We start from the raw sequence: 15,653 nt of genomic DNA, 5'->3' as shown, positions 1-15,653 counted from the left end.
AGCAGCTCGGGGTCGCCGCCTAACCACCTCTCAGACACCTGCGCGCGCGCGCACGCACAACCTGGAGTTGGCCGCCGAGTTCCTTTTCTGTTCATGGCACCTATCCTGGTTGGCGACGTGTGACCAACGTCTGTTCTGTCCTAGGCTTAGGGCTCTGAGTGGCGACTAGGCTCAGGGAGGCGGTGAATAGCGCAGCGGGCTCACCACTCATTAGTACCCTACAGAGGGTGGTAATATCTGACACATTTTACACATTTTACAGGCAAGGGACTAGCTCGGACTCATTGGGAAAACGATCATGGCCACTTGGCTGGACTTTGGTGGAGCTGTGCAGTCAAACTTGTCGGGCGTCAATTTTGTGCCAGATGCACAACCCGGCTTGTGACCCAGAAATGAGGGCCCTGGGGGTCAGGAGGGGAGCTGCAGGAATGTGATCCGAAAGAACACTCCTTCTCACAGCGCGCCAAGTTCATGTGTGGCAGGTCACTGAGGGTTCCAGGACCTCAGTGGGGCACGCGGGGCCCGCGGGGCCGAGGGACTTTCGACTGCTGTGAAAACAATCGGGAGAATTTAGCTGCGAGGACGCACCCAGTGCCGTTTGTGGCCACAAGAGGGCGGCCCGGAGCCTTGGCTCGTGCCCGGGCTCCGCCCCCACCCCCAGTCCAGCCTCTTTCCAGTCCAGCCTCTTTCCAGTCCAGCCTCTTTACATTCTGCTTCACTCACTTCTGCCTCCTGCGCCAGACCACGCATCTCCCCAGGTACCCCTCACCCTCTGCTCTTCTGATCCTCGATTCTTCTCTGCACTCCCACCTACCCCAAGCCTTCCTATCGGATCCCTAAGTCCCCTCCCTCTGTGCTGCTCCTCCTCCCTGTACGCCCTCCAGACCCAGAGGATCCGGAACTGTAGTCGGCTATTGGACCAAGTGAGCCTTGGCGGCGCCGGTGACCGCGTCCCCGTCCATAGCGTCAACCCTTGGGCCCCGGTGGCTAGTGTGCTAAGCACCCTGCGTCCCCTGCAAGCTGGAACTCCAATGCTCTCGCCTGCTGATTGCTTGGATGTCCGCCTCTGGAAAATGGGCCACTTACCCCAAACTTGGGCTCCCTCCAGCCCGCAGTGCCAACTCGTGCCCTGTACCAGAGTGTTGGGCTGGATGAGGCTGTTAGCAAAATAGTGAGGTACTTTCCTTCGATTGAGTGCTTACTTGTGCTAAGCACGGTGTCAAGTTTTTCACATGCATGTCTCCCATTTTTCCTATCAACTGCTTATGAACTTGTACTATTGAATTACTCTTATTTGTAGAAAAGGATAATAGCGAGACCAGTAATCGTAATGGGATCCTCACCTATTGAATTCTTACCATCAGCAGGCACCCTCACTGTTATTTATTTTTCTTAAACTCTTAATTAAATAATTTTATTGTCCCTAGTCAGTTGAGAAATCTGAGGCCCGAGGTCACATGATCGGAGTGGCAGAGGCAGAAATAACACCTGTGTCTTCCTGACCCTAAATTCCCAGAGTCCTGGAAGCCTCCTTCCTGTTCCTTGCAGGGCCCTACCCTCTCAGTGGCAGCCTCCCTGCCGCACCAGGGTAAGACTTCTGTAACCCTTCATCAGCCTGGCTTTAAATCACAGGTACTTCACCAGCACCTGGTGCTTCCGCAGGCATGGCAAGTGTGGAGCAGCGTGAGGGCATCACCCAGGTGCAGGGCCAGGGCCTCTTCTTCCGAGAAACACTGCCAGGTGGTGGGCAGGCCGCTCGCTTCTCTGTGCTGTTGTTGCATGGTATCCGCTTCTCCTCTGAGACCTGGCAAAACCTGGGTACGCTGCACAGGTTGGCCGAAGCTGGTTACCGGGCTGTGGCCATTGACTTGCCAGGTACTTCTGGTGCAGTTTCTGGGTAGAGACTGGGGAGGTCTTGGGGACCCAGGGTCTGGGACTTGAAGAGTGGGGGACCTAGCCAGGGTAGGCTCTGAGCTAGGCAGAGCTGGGTACATTCTGCTGTGCCTATGAGTTTTCCCAATCTTGATGTAGATTTAAGGGGCAGGGGGGAGGTCTCAGTGTTTCTGAGCCTCTGTTTTCTCATCTGTAATGGGAGAATGGAATGAGATTACCCAGATATGGCTAGTATTTGACAGGTAGTAACAAGTGCTCAGCTGATTTGAAGAAAATTATTTTGACAGAACCATAATCACAGGGGTGAGACTTGAATCTTTTGGCACCTCGTGGGACAGGACAGTGCCTGGTGGGTGGCTAGGCTCATAGTCGTCATTCCACATACAAAGGTCCTAAATTGGGACTAGAGGAGTTGGAGACAGCCAACTGCCTGTCATAACTTGGACCACCAGGCCTCAGCCCTTGGTGTCAAGTGTAGGAGAGTCATGGTCAGCACTGGTATGGTTTCAGGCCTCAAGGATAGGCCTCCAGTGCTGGCAGGATTGGGTTCCAACAGTGAGCTGGGCTGAGGTCTAGAGCAAATGTCATTGTCAAGAAGTGGGGGATGACTGACTGGAGTGCCCCCCACCCCCAACACTGTCCTCCAGAGCTCCCTATGCTAATTCAGGGCCAGATGTCTTATAAGCAGTTAACTTATTTTTCACAATGATCTTAAATGGTAGGTGTTTTCTTTACTGCCTTTTAATAAGGGGTAAATTGAGCAGCTGAGGGAGGGCTGAGGGGACTTACCCAGGGTCGCATGGACATAAATGGAGAATGGATGCTTGGAGCCAGTCCTGTTAGACTTCAGAGACTGATTCTTTCCGTGGCACTGCTAGTACAGGGGAAAATGGGTACAACCGTGGAGGGAAATGCCTCATGCTTGCCACAGATATGATAGATTGGGTCACCTACTGGGTGGTACAGAAACCTGGGCACAGAAATGTCTACCAAGGGAGGGCTTCCTGGAGGGAGGGACCCTCGTTTTCCCACTCACTCCCCGTGTCTCTTCCTACACCTGAATCCCTGCAGGTCTTGGACGCTCTAAGGAAGCAGCAGCCCCTGCCCCTATTGGGGAGCTGGCCCCTGGCAGCTTCCTGGCAGCTGTGGTGGATGCCTTGGAGCTGGGCCCTCCAGTTGTGATCAGTCCATCTTTAAGTGGCATGTACTCTCTGCCCTTCCTCACGGTGCCTGGCTCCCAGCTTCGGGGCTACGTGCCAGTGGCTCCCATCTGCACAGACAAAATCAATGCTGTCAGCTATGCCAATGTGAAGGTACCCTGCGTGGGAAGCTGAGATGCCCCTGCTAGGAGCAAGGAAGGGCCCATCTCTAGGCCTTCCTTATCTGGGGGCTGGGTAACCAAGGGGTGCCTTCCTGGGCAGATTACTGTGCCAAGCCCTATGCTAAACTGTCCCAAATCCATGCCCCCACCTACTGTACCGGCTTGTCTCCTCCTCAGGGTGGCCCCAGAAAGAGACTTAAGTGGTGGGGAGAACCTTTAGGACACTGGGGCTGGTGTGGCAGGTTCCTGTTGACACTGCCCCACTTTTCTTTCTCTTAGACGCCTGCTCTGATTGTATATGGAGATCAGGACCCCATGGGCTCCACCAGCTTTGAACACCTGAAGCAGCTGCCCAACCACAGGGTGCTGGTCATGGAGGGGGCAGGGCACCCCTGTTACCTGGACAAACCTGAGAGGTGGCATACAGAGCTGCTGGACTTCCTGCAGGGGCTAGCATGAGGCTCAGTACTGCTAATGGGTGGGCTACCTGCCTGCCTTGGGATCTCTCTTTCTCCCTCTCTCTCCCTACTTCCGTGGACTCTGGCTTATTATGCACACGCAACAGGTGTGTCTCTTTATGTCTACCTGAGTCCTTTTGGAGTCTGTCTGTCTTTTCTACTTCTTTCTCTTGTAGAGACAACACTGTGGAGGTAAAATCAAGAGGAAAAAACTCAGAAATGATGGCATGTAATCTGGTGGAGGGCAATCCATGAGCTTCTCCAGGCTTTCCTGCTTGGCTCTGCCTTCCCCTCCACCTCCTTCAGCTGCCCTCCAGGCCAGTCATCCCTCCCCTGCTCCTCTTAGACCACAGATACATATACATCCATGTGCATACTTGCACGTTTAGAGTCATCTACCTTCTCAAATAGGACGCGCACTTGGGGAGCAACCACACAGGTACATGTGACGGGACTAACGTGCGTATATTCTCACAGTTTTTCATTGCATGCACATGCATAAGTGCTTCCGCAGCTTCAAGTGAACTTCAAACCATGCAGCCCCTCACTGTCTGGGAAGGTGGTACCCCATGGACCAGTCCTTGCAGGAGACTCGCTGGCCAGGCTTAGGGTGTGGCCGACTTTAGCTTCCACCCACTCATCCACAGGTTGCATCTAGTCCCAGCCCAGAACTGCCTCTCAGAACGGGAAGCCCACCCCTCTGCCTCTCAGATCTCCTCCCGATTTCCCTCCTTCCTTCTAGGGCTCCACACTTCTCCAGGTTATCAAGCCCGGGGCTTCTCAGCCAAGCTTGTTTCCTATTCTGAGGTTTGGGGGGTGGGGAGACAGATTGTGGAGGTCGTTGGAATAAAGTCATGCAATTAGACCCCACAGGCTCTTGCTGTCTGCGGAGCGCCGCCCCTCCCCCCCGCCCCTTGGGACTGCCACTGTGGGCCCCTCCCCCACCCTGGCGCGACCAGATGGTCCCCCTGCCCTTTGTCCACCAGGCCAGATGGAGAGAAAGGGAGATTGGATTCCCCTCCCCACCCACAAACACCCAGGTGCCAAGAGACTCAGCTGTGGGGGAGGTGGAGGTCAGTGGGACCAGGCTGAGCGGATTACAGTGAGGGGGAGGAATAGCTGCTCCCAGGGTGGAGGAGGGGCGGGGGACTTGGAAATAGCTCAGCTCCTCCCCCAACTCTTACTTATTCTTTCTCTAGTAAAGGACTGAACGGCGCCCCATCCCTTGCGACCCTAGCCCCAAAAGGAATTCCGGCGGTAGATTTTGGGGAATCACGGGGCGGGGTGCATAAGGGCTCTCAGGCCCCTCCTCCAGCTGGTCCGGCAACCTGTCCTGCGCGGACAAGGGCCGGGCAGTGCGGAGGCTGTAGGGTGGCCGAGGGGAGCGGGTTTTGGTGGACAGCCCAGAAAGGAGGATGGTGCAGAGCCAGGGCGAGGCGGAGGGCTGAGGCCCGAGCTCCAAGGGACCGGATCCCGGAGCGAGGAGGAGATGGGGGATGCAGAGGGCTCGGGAGAGGCGCGGGGCTGGGAGGACTGGCTGGGCGGGAGCGCAGCGGCTCGCGATGGGGCGCAGCGCGGGCGGCATGGGGAGGACCGTGGCTGGGCACCGCGCTTCACGCCGGACCCCCTACCCCCCACTCCTGGGGGAGCTGCAGGGAAAGGGTCGCCGAGCCCTCCCGGAAGCGGCCGCAGCTCGGGGCGCACCGCGGCGCGCGGGGCGGGGCGGGCGGCTGCGGCACTGGGGCGGCTGGGGCGGGCCCGCCGCGCTGTAATCGGATCCGGGGAGGGGGCGGGGAGGGGCCGGGCCAGGCGGTCCGGGGGGTGGGGGTGGGGGGGGCGCGGAGCCGGGCTCCGGGCCGGCCGGGCTCCGCGCCTGTCAAACCCCTCATTGTTCGCAGCTGATGTCACTCGCAGTTGTGAGCGGCCGCCTCTCCCGGGGACAATGTGGGACTGAGCGGCCCAGCCGCCGCGCCGCCGCCGCCGCCGCAGGACAGCCCCAGCGAGGTAGGGCGCGGGCCGGATGGGACACGGCGGGCTGCGAAGTTTGGGGGGTTCGGCTGGGGTCGGGGAGTCGGCGCCCGTGTGGCACCGGCTGGGGTCCTGGGAAAATGCGAGAAACACGTTCCCTGTCCCATACGGCTGAGGCCTGCACAGGTGGGGGGCGCTGGTTTGCCAGAGGAACCCCGGAACCAGGAAGGGGCTCCCTGGATCTTAGGTACCAGATTTGAGGCCCCCATCCTATTCACTGTTTCTGTCCTTTGAGCCTGCTCTTTTCTCGCCCTCCTGGCCTGGGTTCGGGTTCTGCTCCGTCTCTGTCTCCCATTTGCCATTCTCCCGCAGCTCCTGGCTCACACACCCTTTCCCATTTCCTGCAGTCCTTGGAGGAGCCAGACACAGACCTTCAGGCCAAGGGTGTATGGAGATGATAGTTAGGGGCCCAGAGTGGTCCCTCTGGCCCTGTAGCTCTTCACAACTCTGATCTAGCTTCTTAACTGGGGTCCTGGGAGTGGGGGTGGGGGTCTCTAATACTGACTTCAGCCTGGTCCTCATGCATGCCTAGCCAGGAGAGGAAGATGCCTGCTTCTTCACTCCCCTATCCCAGGCCCGCCATCTTGGGACCTGTGGCACCCAGGGCCCCGCCCCACCCCAGCACCCAAGGGAATGGTCTTCAAGAAGATGAACCCTGGGCCAGTTGCATTCACTCCTCCCAGAATGTGGGGCTCGGGGTTTCCCCCAAACCCAGGATGAGCCTCTTCATGCTAGTCCAACAGGGCATGTGTCCCCAAGGGCTCTCTTTTGCTCACAAAGAAGTCTTAGACTCCCACACACTCCCCAGAAACTGAGCCCTGGCTTTCACTGTTCTCTGGGGTCACTCTCCTGCCCTCAGGGCCAGCAGCTGGGGTCCTATTGTCTCCCCATCTGAAGATCTCAACTCCACCAGGTCCTGGAACCCCCTCAACTTCCAAGGTGCCCCCATCCCAGCCCCCACCCCCTAGCCTTCATCAGCATGCAGGCTCAGGCTGCCCAAACACAAGAGGATTGTTCTCCTTGCATGCTCAGGGTGGGGGGCTGGGAGCAGGCGGCCCACACACCCTGGCAGGCCCAGGCTGCAGGGAGCTGACTTGCCCCACCCTATGTCCCTGGACAGGCTCTGTCCACTCTTCCTACTCCCATCACTGTCCTCCATCTCCATCACCACTGCCCAGTGGGGCTGAACTCTTAAGGAAAGAGCCCTGGACTGCGCAGGTGGCCCCATGTTGCCTCCTATGTAGCCTTACAAACAATTCCATTCCTCTCTGGTCTCTAGTTCCTCTCTTGATTGGTGGGGCCTTTCCAGTTGTGATAGGCTGGGCGCACCCCAACTGTGTAAAACCTACCGCACACTCCAGTGCTTCTTCCAGCCCTTCTTCCTCCTGAGAAGACCCATCACACTCTGTCCCCCTAGAGATCTCAAAACAGCCCAAATTCTTTACCTCCCTGGGCAACATACCCAGGGAGCCCTTAGATCTGGAAGAAGAATGGGACTAGGGTTTGGGATGCTGAGGAAGGAGCTCAGAATCCTGTGCATGTAGGTCCTGCCTCTGCACGAGTGGCTGGTCCCTCAGTCCCAGGTCCCTAGTGCCCCCAGGGCCCGTGAGCCCTAACTCTTCTCTTTGTACACTGAGTCTGGTCCAGTCTTAAATTTCCTATCCATCTGGAGTTTTTTGCTTAGCAGAAAGACAGGCTCAGAAATGCCCAAGTGGGACTCCTTTGACTTGAGCAGCTATATCTTTGGGGGGCACAGGAGTCCAATATATTACATCTGACTGGAAAGGTTGGGGTCCACACTGGAGGTCGCCTTGAAAAAGGTGTGTCTGAGAGATGGGGTGAAGATGAGGCAAGGGAAGTTGGCAGGGATTGAAGTAGGAAAGGCTGCGATACTGCCTGTTCATGCAGATTAGGCCTTATTCCTTAAGCACTGGGGTGCCATGGACAGTTATTGAGCAGCAGAGTGAGCATATAGTCTTCAGCATGAGAATGGAAACTAGAGACCTTTCTCAATTTGGTTGAGTACCAGTAAGTGAGGCTGTGCCATGAAGATGTGGCCTTTCTCCTGGAGTCTGGGCCTGGGCCTGGCTTGGTTTCCCTTGGCTATGAAGACTCTTGGCGGTGTGTGGGAGGGGGCGGGGGGGTGTCTAATGATACTCCAAGGAGACTATAGCCTTTCTGGCACCTGCCAGCTTCTCAGAACTCCCCTTCCAAGCTCCTCTTCTCTGGTACAGACCTGAATCAAGATATAGAGGCTGAAGCTTATAGACTCCAGGCTGCTTCTAGTCCCCTCCTCCTCCTCATCCCTCCAAAATTAGGTGTGATTGGCCATCCTAGGAGACTGAAAGGCTGAGGCTGGGCCCATGAGTCTGAGGATGCTGGGCCCAGGAGGCCAGGCTAGTTAACAAGGGTGAGCATTGCCAGTGTAGGGGACAGCAGGGGAGTGAGCAGTCCTCTATGCTGACCTCCCCCAGGCCCAGTGTTCACCATCCTGCCACACCCTGCCTCATCTTATGCTCCAGAACCATTCCCCAGCATCACTGGGTGTGGCCAGCATGGCTGCTTTTGGAATGGGAGTAGAAGAAGGAGGCTATAAGGGAGCTGGGAGTACTGAGGGAGTTTTTGGGGGATGTGAGATGGGGGTGAAGTTGGAGACTGGATCTCCTCGCTTCTCCACAGCCCAGGTGAGTCCACAGGCCCTGGCTGGTCCAGACACTGGCCAGCAGAGCAGAGGGAATCCCCCAAGGGGCAGGCCAGTCTACTTGACTCCTGGCCCCAGGAGCCCTCCCCTCCCCCGGATTGTTCTTGCTCCAGAACAAAGCCAGAGTGGACACTTGATCCCTGTATGTAGGGGGAGCTGGCTAAGCCCCCAGCCCTTTGATTGGGCAGCTGTCATGAGAGAGAGAGACAGAGAGAGAGAGTGAGAGAGAGAGATACACACACACACACACACACACACACACACACACACACACACACACGGGGCGGGGGGGGGGGGGGAGAGAGAGAGAGAGAGAGAGAGACAGCTGGGGGGGAGGGGCAGGAAGGGGGCAGCCGCCATCGCTTACACAGCTGTCACCCCTCTCCTCACCCCCTCCAGCCTGAGTGGCAGGAAGCCAGGGACAGAAGGAGTGGGCACTGGGTCCTGGGAGGGGGTCTGGGGAGCAGGAGGGAAGGCCCGAGGTCAGAGGCCTGGTCTGAGCTTGATACGTTCTGCCAGGGAGCCCTGCTGACCAGAGGGGGCTGGGCACCCTCGGAGGTGAGCTGGAGGTCAATGTGGCATGATTGTGGCTGCCACGTGAGTGGCCCAGCAGAGTCCTAGGGTCCACCAGACTGAAGCAGCAAGAAACTCCCTAGGGCCCCAGTGAGGGCACGGGGAGCTGATAATGCCTAGTGGAGTTGCTTAGTCTTGGGGCCCCGGGAGAACAGTGTGGGAGACATGGGTCAGGACCCTCTGCTCTCTCCTAAGGACAGGAAAGACCTTGAGGGTCTCTCAGAAGAGGAAGGGTGCAGGGAAACCAGAAACTCCACCTCCACTCCTTAAATGTAGTACAGGTGGATAAACCAAAGTCCAGATCAGGCAAGGGCTGGGCCAAGGTCACTGCTGAATTTGGGGCAGTGGGTCTCGCTACAGACCCAGGCATCTGTTTTATGGCAGGAGCTCCAGTCCTGGCTATGTTCCAGCCCTCCTGCCTCGTTTTTTTCTGGGCCCCAAGAGGTGATGAAATGGTATGGGGACAGTGTCAGGTCTCTTGTTGACTACAACCCCATAGGGATCCCTGTACTCCAGAAAATTCTGTAGCTTAAGACTATGGCTGTGGACAGATTGTCAGTACTTTCCAAACAGGACCCATGTCCACTACCAGACAGGGGTCTCTAAGACAACCAAAAGCCTGTACCCCATGTAGGAAGACTAATAGACCCAAACGGAAAGGGGACATAGATGGGGCCTGGTTCAGCCCTGCATTATCAGATAGGACCCTGCTAGTCCTTTCACACCCCTCCTCTCTGACCTTGGGCAGGTTACAGACCCTTGATAGGTATTAGGTTCCCCTTCTGTGTGGTGAACTCATCTCCTCAGCTCACCAGTGTGTTGCGTTTGAGCACCTTCTCTGGCCTGGCTCTGAACTGAGCCCTGGGGACATAAGGAGAAGGCGACAGCCTTGGCTCCTGCTCTAAGGGGCTCCCAGGCTTGGCTATCCAGGGAGACAGAAACCAAGCACGTCATCACAAGTGCTTTGATGGGGGAAGTGCAGGCAGCCAGGGGAATGTCTAGCAAGGGCAGCCAGCATGAGGTTGGCCAGGATGCCCAGAGAGCACAATCCCGAATCTACTGCCGATCTCTACCCTCCGGCGAGCCTATGGCAGAGCTCAAATGGAAGGAGGAGCAGGTGCCTGGGGAAGTGGCTGGGAACAGGGTTGACAACCCCATCCCATTGATGAGGAATGGACAGTGCATGCCACACGGTAGCTTGGGCTGGGAGTCACCATTCCATGCCTAAGCTCGGACTAATAAGGAGAGTTCAGAAGAGGACATTGGAGAGCTCATTGCCTTGGCCCTCCTGTCAGGATGTGATGGGACTGAGGAGGAAGGTGCCCAAGGGCCTCCAAAGTGCTCCCATTCCAGCACACTTAGCTTTGCCACCACCCCTTCCAGGCAGAGGTATGTGTAGAGTTGGGGCTTAGTGTGGGCCCAGTCTTGGCACCAGTTAGTCTCACTCCTTGTCCTGCTGAGCTGTGGTCTTCCAGTGAGCACCCCATCAAGGCCAAGTCTTAGTGGTGGGAGACAGCCGCTGAAGAAGGATTTCTGAGGGGGATTAACATTTAGGATTAAGTTGGGGCATGCAAAGGGGGAGTGTGGAGAGGGTTGGTGACTGAACTAATCCAACAGCTAATCTCAGACTCTGTTCCTCCATCAGCTAATAGCCTTGACATTCCTGCAGCCCACCAAATCCTTTTTTACCCATTACCCAGTCCCAAGGAGACCTATCCTTTCTGTTTTATGGGTGAGGAAATTAAGACCACAGCCCAAGTAACTTGTTTCTGGTTTAGTAGAGTAGTCCAGGCAGGGAATGTGGTCATCCTCAGCACATAGGAATAAAGCACCCAGCCCTGTGCTGCGTGCATCGCACTCAACTGTCTGCAGCGTGACCTCTCGTAGAAAGGGATTGCCTCTGAAGGCAGGGCTCCTGCCCCAGGCATTTGCCAGACACGGGCAGGACAGGGGCAAGTGGGCCCCTTTTAAAGGACCTAGCCGCCTTCATGGCCACCCTCCCTTTAAGACCTCCATGCTGCTCCAGCTCCCTCTCCAGCCGCTTCTTCACACTCAAGCCAGCTGGCCCTAGCCTCTAGATACAGGTGTTTCTTTTTTCTTTTTTTGAGACAGGGTCTCACTCACTATGTGCCCAGGTTGGCCTGGAACTTGCTATGTAGTCTGGGCTGGCCTCAAACTCTCAATCCTCTTGCCTCAGCCTTCTGAGTGCTGGGATTATAGGCATGTACCACCATACCCAACCTGGAGTAAATGTTCAACCTTAATTCTACCTTGGAGGTCCAATCTACAGAGATCCTCTCTTCCAAGAGGTCGGGGAGCAGGGTCTCCTTCTGGGCTCCTATAGGCCTCCTATTAATTCTTTTTGTTGTTGTTATTTTGGTGCTGGGGCTTGAACCCAAGGCCTTGCTCATGCTAGGCAAACACTCAACCATGGAGCCTCACCTCCAGCCCTCTTTCTAATATATCAAGTTCTTTTTTTTTTAACTACTTGAGCCACACTTCCAGCTACTTCTGATATATGAGAGGAAGGAAAGGATATTCACAATGTCTGGATTACCATGTATGTGCTTGTCGTTTCAATTTTCACGACTTTTAGGGGTAGGAGTCCATATCCCTTTTACAGGAGAGGGAAGCTGAGGCCCAGAATGGTTAAATAACTGTCTAGCGTTGCACAGCTAGTGAGACAGACACACACACAGGTTAGAGGGCCATTTGGAACTCAAGGTCTATGTAGTCTCCCTTCTCTGGGATTTGACTAGTCTGGGGTCCCCATGTAAGGGGAGGGACATGGTGAACTAGGTTAGTCTCTGACTCCTTTATTATTGCCCCTACCAGAACCAACCAGGCCGCAGGGGGGACACACTCCCAGGCTGCTGTGGCCCCAGCCCCGCCTGACAGGATGAGTAACTCAGATGCGGGGCTGGAGGAGGAGCCAGAGCTTAGCATCACCCTCACACTGCGGATGCTGATGCATGGGAAGGTGAGTGGGTGGGGTCGCCATGGCTTAGGACCAGTGGAGGCAAGGCAGGGGCAAGGCTGGGCGAGTGCAAGAGTGATCTTAGCAGTCCTGCTTCCTGGGAGCCCCTGCCTGGATGCGGGGAGGGGCCGGGCCTGAGATATTGGTACCCATCTAACTCTGCTCTGATCTTGTTTGCAGGAGGTGGGGAGCATAATCGGGAAGGTAGGTGCCGGGTTTTGCTATGTATGCCCCGTCAATCTGAGTCTCAGCCCAGGATAAGAGGCGATGACCACTCAGGCTAAGAGGCATTTTGTGTTTTGTATCCCACAGAAGGGAGAGACTGTAAAGCGAATCCGGGAACAGGTGAGGATGGAGTTTGGGAGGAGTCCAGGGCACCTGATGTGGAGGGGAGGGAGCTCCCTGGCCCTTCTTCTCTCTTGGCTGGGGCCTGACAAGTGGGGCAGGCAGACAGATTGCTGGCACCAGGGTGGGAAGGTGCCCGCTGCCCAGTGCTCGTCCTGTACCCGCAGAGCAGTGCCCGGATTACCATCTCCGAGGGCTCTTGCCCAGAGCGCATCACTACCATCACCGGGTCTACAGCAGCTGTCTTCCATGCGGTCTCCATGATTGCTTTCAAGCTGGATGAGGTCGGTGACTGGCAGGGATGGGAGTCCATGTTTGGGAGGTTCATAGATCCATCTTTAGATAGTGCCTGTGGGTGGGAGGTGAAGTCAACCCAGGACAGTATTCCCTTGGAGGAGGTCTGGGGAGGGGGTACCCTCCTTATCCCTCAGAAGGATGATGCTTGAGAAGGGATGGGGGAGTAGCAGGGGCATGTATGGCCAATACACTGTCTCTCTACCCCAGGACCTTTGTGCTGCTCCTGCAAATGGTGGCAGTGTCTCCAGGCCTCCAGTGACCCTGCGCCTTGTCATTCCTGCCAGCCAGTGTGGCTCACTGATTGGGAAGGCTGGCACCAAGATTAAGGAGATCCGAGAGGTGAAGGGAGAGAGATACTGACCAGTTGTGAGAGGGGAACTGGGATCATTGCTTTGCATACCCTGGGGAGCTCTGAGCCTAGCAGCCCTTCTTTGGCCTATTGAAGTAGGAACTGGCACTGTTTTTGTTGTTGTTTTTGGAGGCAGAGTCTCACTGTGTAGCTCAGGCTGGCCTTGAACTCTCAATCCTGTCTTGCCTCAGCCTCCCAATGCTGAGATTATTGGCATGAACCACCATGCCAAATTGTAGCTGCTGTTTTGCTATTTGCAGACAACGGGAGCCCAGGTGCAGGTGGCTGGGGATCTGCTTCCTAATTCCACAGAGCGCGCTGTCACTGTGTCTGGGGTGCCTGATGCCATCATTCTGTGTGTGCGCCAGATCTGCGCTGTTATCCTGGAGGTACTGCCCTGGGGGAGGGAGAGAGGGAGGCAGGAGAGGGGCCCTGGGCCAGCCATATTGGACACCCAAACCCTATGCCTGTGACATCAGGCAGTGCAGGGCCAGCCTGCAGGAGTGAAGTATGAACTCCAGGGCTTGGGGAGGCATTTATGTGGAGGTTGTGGGGAGGGCCTTGAGGCCAGTGGGCACTTGGGGAGGTTAGAGGGGACTGAGAGGGGCTGACAAAGCCTCTTCATTTGTGCCTTCCAGTCCCCACCCAAAGGAGCCACTATCCCATATCATCCCAGCCTCTCCCTAGGTACTGTCCTTCTCTCCGCCAACCAGGTGAGGGCAACAGTAGGAGGGGCAGGAAGCATTGCTGGAAGGGGACCAAGGTGGAGGGAAGGATGGAAGAGAAATTGGGGGTCTGAGAAGTGGGGGAGGAGTGACCTTGGTCAAACTGTCCTTACCTGTCACAATAACTCTCTTTGTCCCCACAGGGCTTCTCTGTCCAGGGTCAGTATGGAGCAGTGACCCCCGCTGAAGTGAGTGACCCACAGACAGTCCAAGGCCCCCCCTTCCTGAACTCCCTTCTCTGACCTCTGCCTCCTCTTCTTTGGCACAGGTTACCAAGCTCCAGCAGCTCTCGGGCCATGCAGTCCCCTTTGCCTCTCCCAGTGTGGTGCCAGGTAAGCTGTCCATGTAGAAGGAGGCAAGAGCAGATCCCAAGAGATTGGCTAGCTGTCCCCGCACCCCACCCCACCCCACTGAATGGACATGGGGGCCCGGAGAGACCTAGATCACCAATGCTCAGTTCCTCTTCTCTGCCTCAGGACTGGATCCCAGCACACAGACCAGCTCACAGGAGTTCTTGGTTCCCAATGATGTGAGCAGGAGGTGGGAGTGGCTAGAGGGTGGATAGAGTATGTGGGGGGCTGGGTCTTTCCCATGGTTAAATTCTGCCTTCCTCCCTAGCTGATTGGCTGCGTGATCGGACGCCAGGGCAGCAAGATCAGCGAGATCCGGCAGATGTCAGGGGCTCACATCAAGATTGGGAACCAAGCAGAGGGCGCTGGTGAACGGCACGTGACCATCACTGGCTCACCGGTCTCCATCGCCCTGGCCCAGTACCTCATCACTGCCTGGTGAGCATGGGGTGGGCTATGGGGGCATCACAGGTGGGGAGGGAAGAACTGACTTCCTTTCTCTTGGACTGGTCCTCTTCCTCTCCTAAGTGCTTCCCATTTCTCCATGGTATTCTACCCAAGTCACCCATGTTGCCTCATATCCCTCTGTATCCATCCTTCATGTCTGCTTTCCCCATTGCTGTCTCTTTTCTCTACATCTTTTCCCTCATTTCTCTTCTCACCCCATATTACATCTGCTTGTCCCCCCATCCTTTCACCTTTTCCACCCTCCCCCAAACACCTCCACCCACGTCATTGTTTTCATCTCACCTATCTCTTGGCTAACCTCATGCATATCTGCCCATTGCTCCATCTCACCTCTACTTTCCTCTTCATCTCCCCTCTATATCCCTCTCTCCAGTCTAGAGACGGCCAAGTCTACCTCTGGGGGGACGCCCGGCTCAGCCCCCGCAGACCTGCCCACCCCCTTCTCGCCGCCCCTGACGGCCCTGCCCACGGCTCCCCCAGGCCTGCTGGGCACACCCTATGCCATCTCCCTCTCCAACTTCATCGGCCTCAAGCCTGTGCCCTTCTTGGCTCTACCACCTGCTTCCCCAGGGCCACCGCCGGGCTTGGCGGCCTACACTGCCAAAATGGCAGCGGCCAATGGGAGCAAGAAAGCTGAGCGGCAGAAATTCTCCCCCTACTGAGGCCGGCTGAGGCACAGGCGGGGGCAGGCAGGACCACCGGCAGGGGCTGCCTCTGCATCCTACCTGCCCAAGGAGATTCCACCCTGGGGTCCCAAGTGCCGCTAACGCCAGACGCATGGATGCACCCCCTACCCTGCCCTGGTCTTTGGAGTTTCTTCTCTCCGAAAGGGGGCAGTTTCTGGTCCAGGGTTCTGGGAGCTGCAGCAGCCCCAGGGCAGGGGCCCCCACCCCTTCAGCTCTGTGCTTGGATGCAGGGAACAGCCAGGGGCCTCCCTAGTGCTCTCCATGGGAGGTCACCAATGTACTCTGTCGTCCCCTAGGGCTTCCAGGCCTGCTGCCCCTTGGGAATCAGGGAGGAAACCTGAGGGGCGGCTGGGGCCAAGCTTCTCTCCACCCCTGCAGGTCCCTGCTGCTTCCACTGATACCCTTTTGACTGGAATGGACTGGTTGGGCTTGTCAGGGGACAGGCCAAAGAGGGGGCTCTGCCGGCAGCCAGCTGGGGGAGT

The 15,653-nt window shown here is 56.7% G+C and overlaps 2 protein-coding genes across 6 annotated transcripts; both read left to right on the top strand.

Moving 5' to 3' along the window:
* The first annotated feature begins 642 nt into the window (after positions 1–642).
* Abhd14b (abhydrolase domain containing 14B) lies at positions 643–4,537 on the top strand. 4 transcript variants are annotated; one of them, XM_020163118.2, is made up of 5 exons: positions 671–758; positions 885–923; positions 1,633–1,875; positions 2,965–3,206; positions 3,494–4,537. In XM_020163118.2, exons 3-5 carry the CDS (start codon positions 1,665–1,667, stop codon positions 3,671–3,673), a joined length of 633 nt encoding a protein of 210 aa, XP_020018707.1. In that variant the 5' UTR covers positions 671–758; positions 885–923; positions 1,633–1,664; the 3' UTR covers positions 3,674–4,537. The 4 variants fall into 4 exon arrangements, with proteins under 4 accessions (XP_020018705.1, XP_073916146.1, XP_020018707.1 ...); XM_020163116.2 differs by lacking the exon at positions 885–923 and having other exon boundaries at positions 643–758; XM_074060045.1 differs by lacking the exon at positions 885–923 and having other exon boundaries at positions 668–758; positions 1,663–1,875.
* Positions 4,538–5,489: 952 nt separating this feature from the next.
* On the top strand, positions 5,490–15,644 carry Pcbp4 (poly(rC) binding protein 4). 2 transcript variants are annotated; one of them, XM_020163121.2, is made up of 13 exons: positions 5,490–5,676; positions 11,810–11,954; positions 12,132–12,155; positions 12,264–12,296; positions 12,464–12,580; positions 12,801–12,932; positions 13,203–13,331; positions 13,581–13,655; positions 13,811–13,855; positions 13,936–13,999; positions 14,144–14,196; positions 14,286–14,455; positions 15,056–15,644. In XM_020163121.2, the coding sequence occupies exons 2-13, from the start codon at positions 11,874–11,876 to the stop codon at positions 15,120–15,122; spliced, it is 990 nt and encodes a 329-aa protein (XP_020018710.1). In that variant the 5' UTR covers positions 5,490–5,676; positions 11,810–11,873; the 3' UTR covers positions 15,123–15,644. The 2 variants fall into 2 exon arrangements, with proteins under 2 accessions (XP_020018710.1, XP_020018709.1); XM_020163120.2 differs by having other exon boundaries at positions 5,491–5,676; positions 14,859–15,642.
* Positions 15,645–15,653: the final 9 nt, after the last annotated feature.

This window comes from Castor canadensis, chromosome 17 (genome assembly GCF_047511655.1).
Source record: "Castor canadensis chromosome 17, mCasCan1.hap1v2, whole genome shotgun sequence".
Lineage (NCBI taxonomy): Eukaryota > Metazoa > Chordata > Mammalia > Rodentia > Castoridae > Castor > Castor canadensis.
Note: the sequence above shows the minus strand (reverse complement) of the source record. Positions and strands in the feature narration are given on the sequence as shown.

Excerpts from the sequence above, each read along its gene's own strand:
- Abhd14b (XM_020163116.2), top strand. The coding sequence starts at position 1,665 with ATGGCAAGTGTGGAGCAGCGTGAGGGCATCACCCAGGTGCAGGGCCAG. Across the intron at positions 1,876-2,964 it reads TGTGGCCATTGACTTGCCAG|GTCTTGGACGCTCTAAGGAA; the intron begins GTACTTCTGGTG and ends GAATCCCTGCAG. Across the intron at positions 3,207-3,493 it reads TCAGCTATGCCAATGTGAAG|ACGCCTGCTCTGATTGTATA; the intron begins GTACCCTGCGTG and ends TCTTTCTCTTAG.
- Pcbp4 (XM_020163120.2), top strand. The coding sequence starts at position 11,874 with ATGAGTAACTCAGATGCGGGGCTGGAGGAGGAGCCAGAGCTTAGCATC. Across the intron at positions 12,297-12,463 it reads TAAAGCGAATCCGGGAACAG|AGCAGTGCCCGGATTACCAT; the intron begins GTGAGGATGGAG and ends CTGTACCCGCAG. Across the intron at positions 12,581-12,800 it reads TTGCTTTCAAGCTGGATGAG|GACCTTTGTGCTGCTCCTGC; the intron begins GTCGGTGACTGG and ends TCTCTACCCCAG.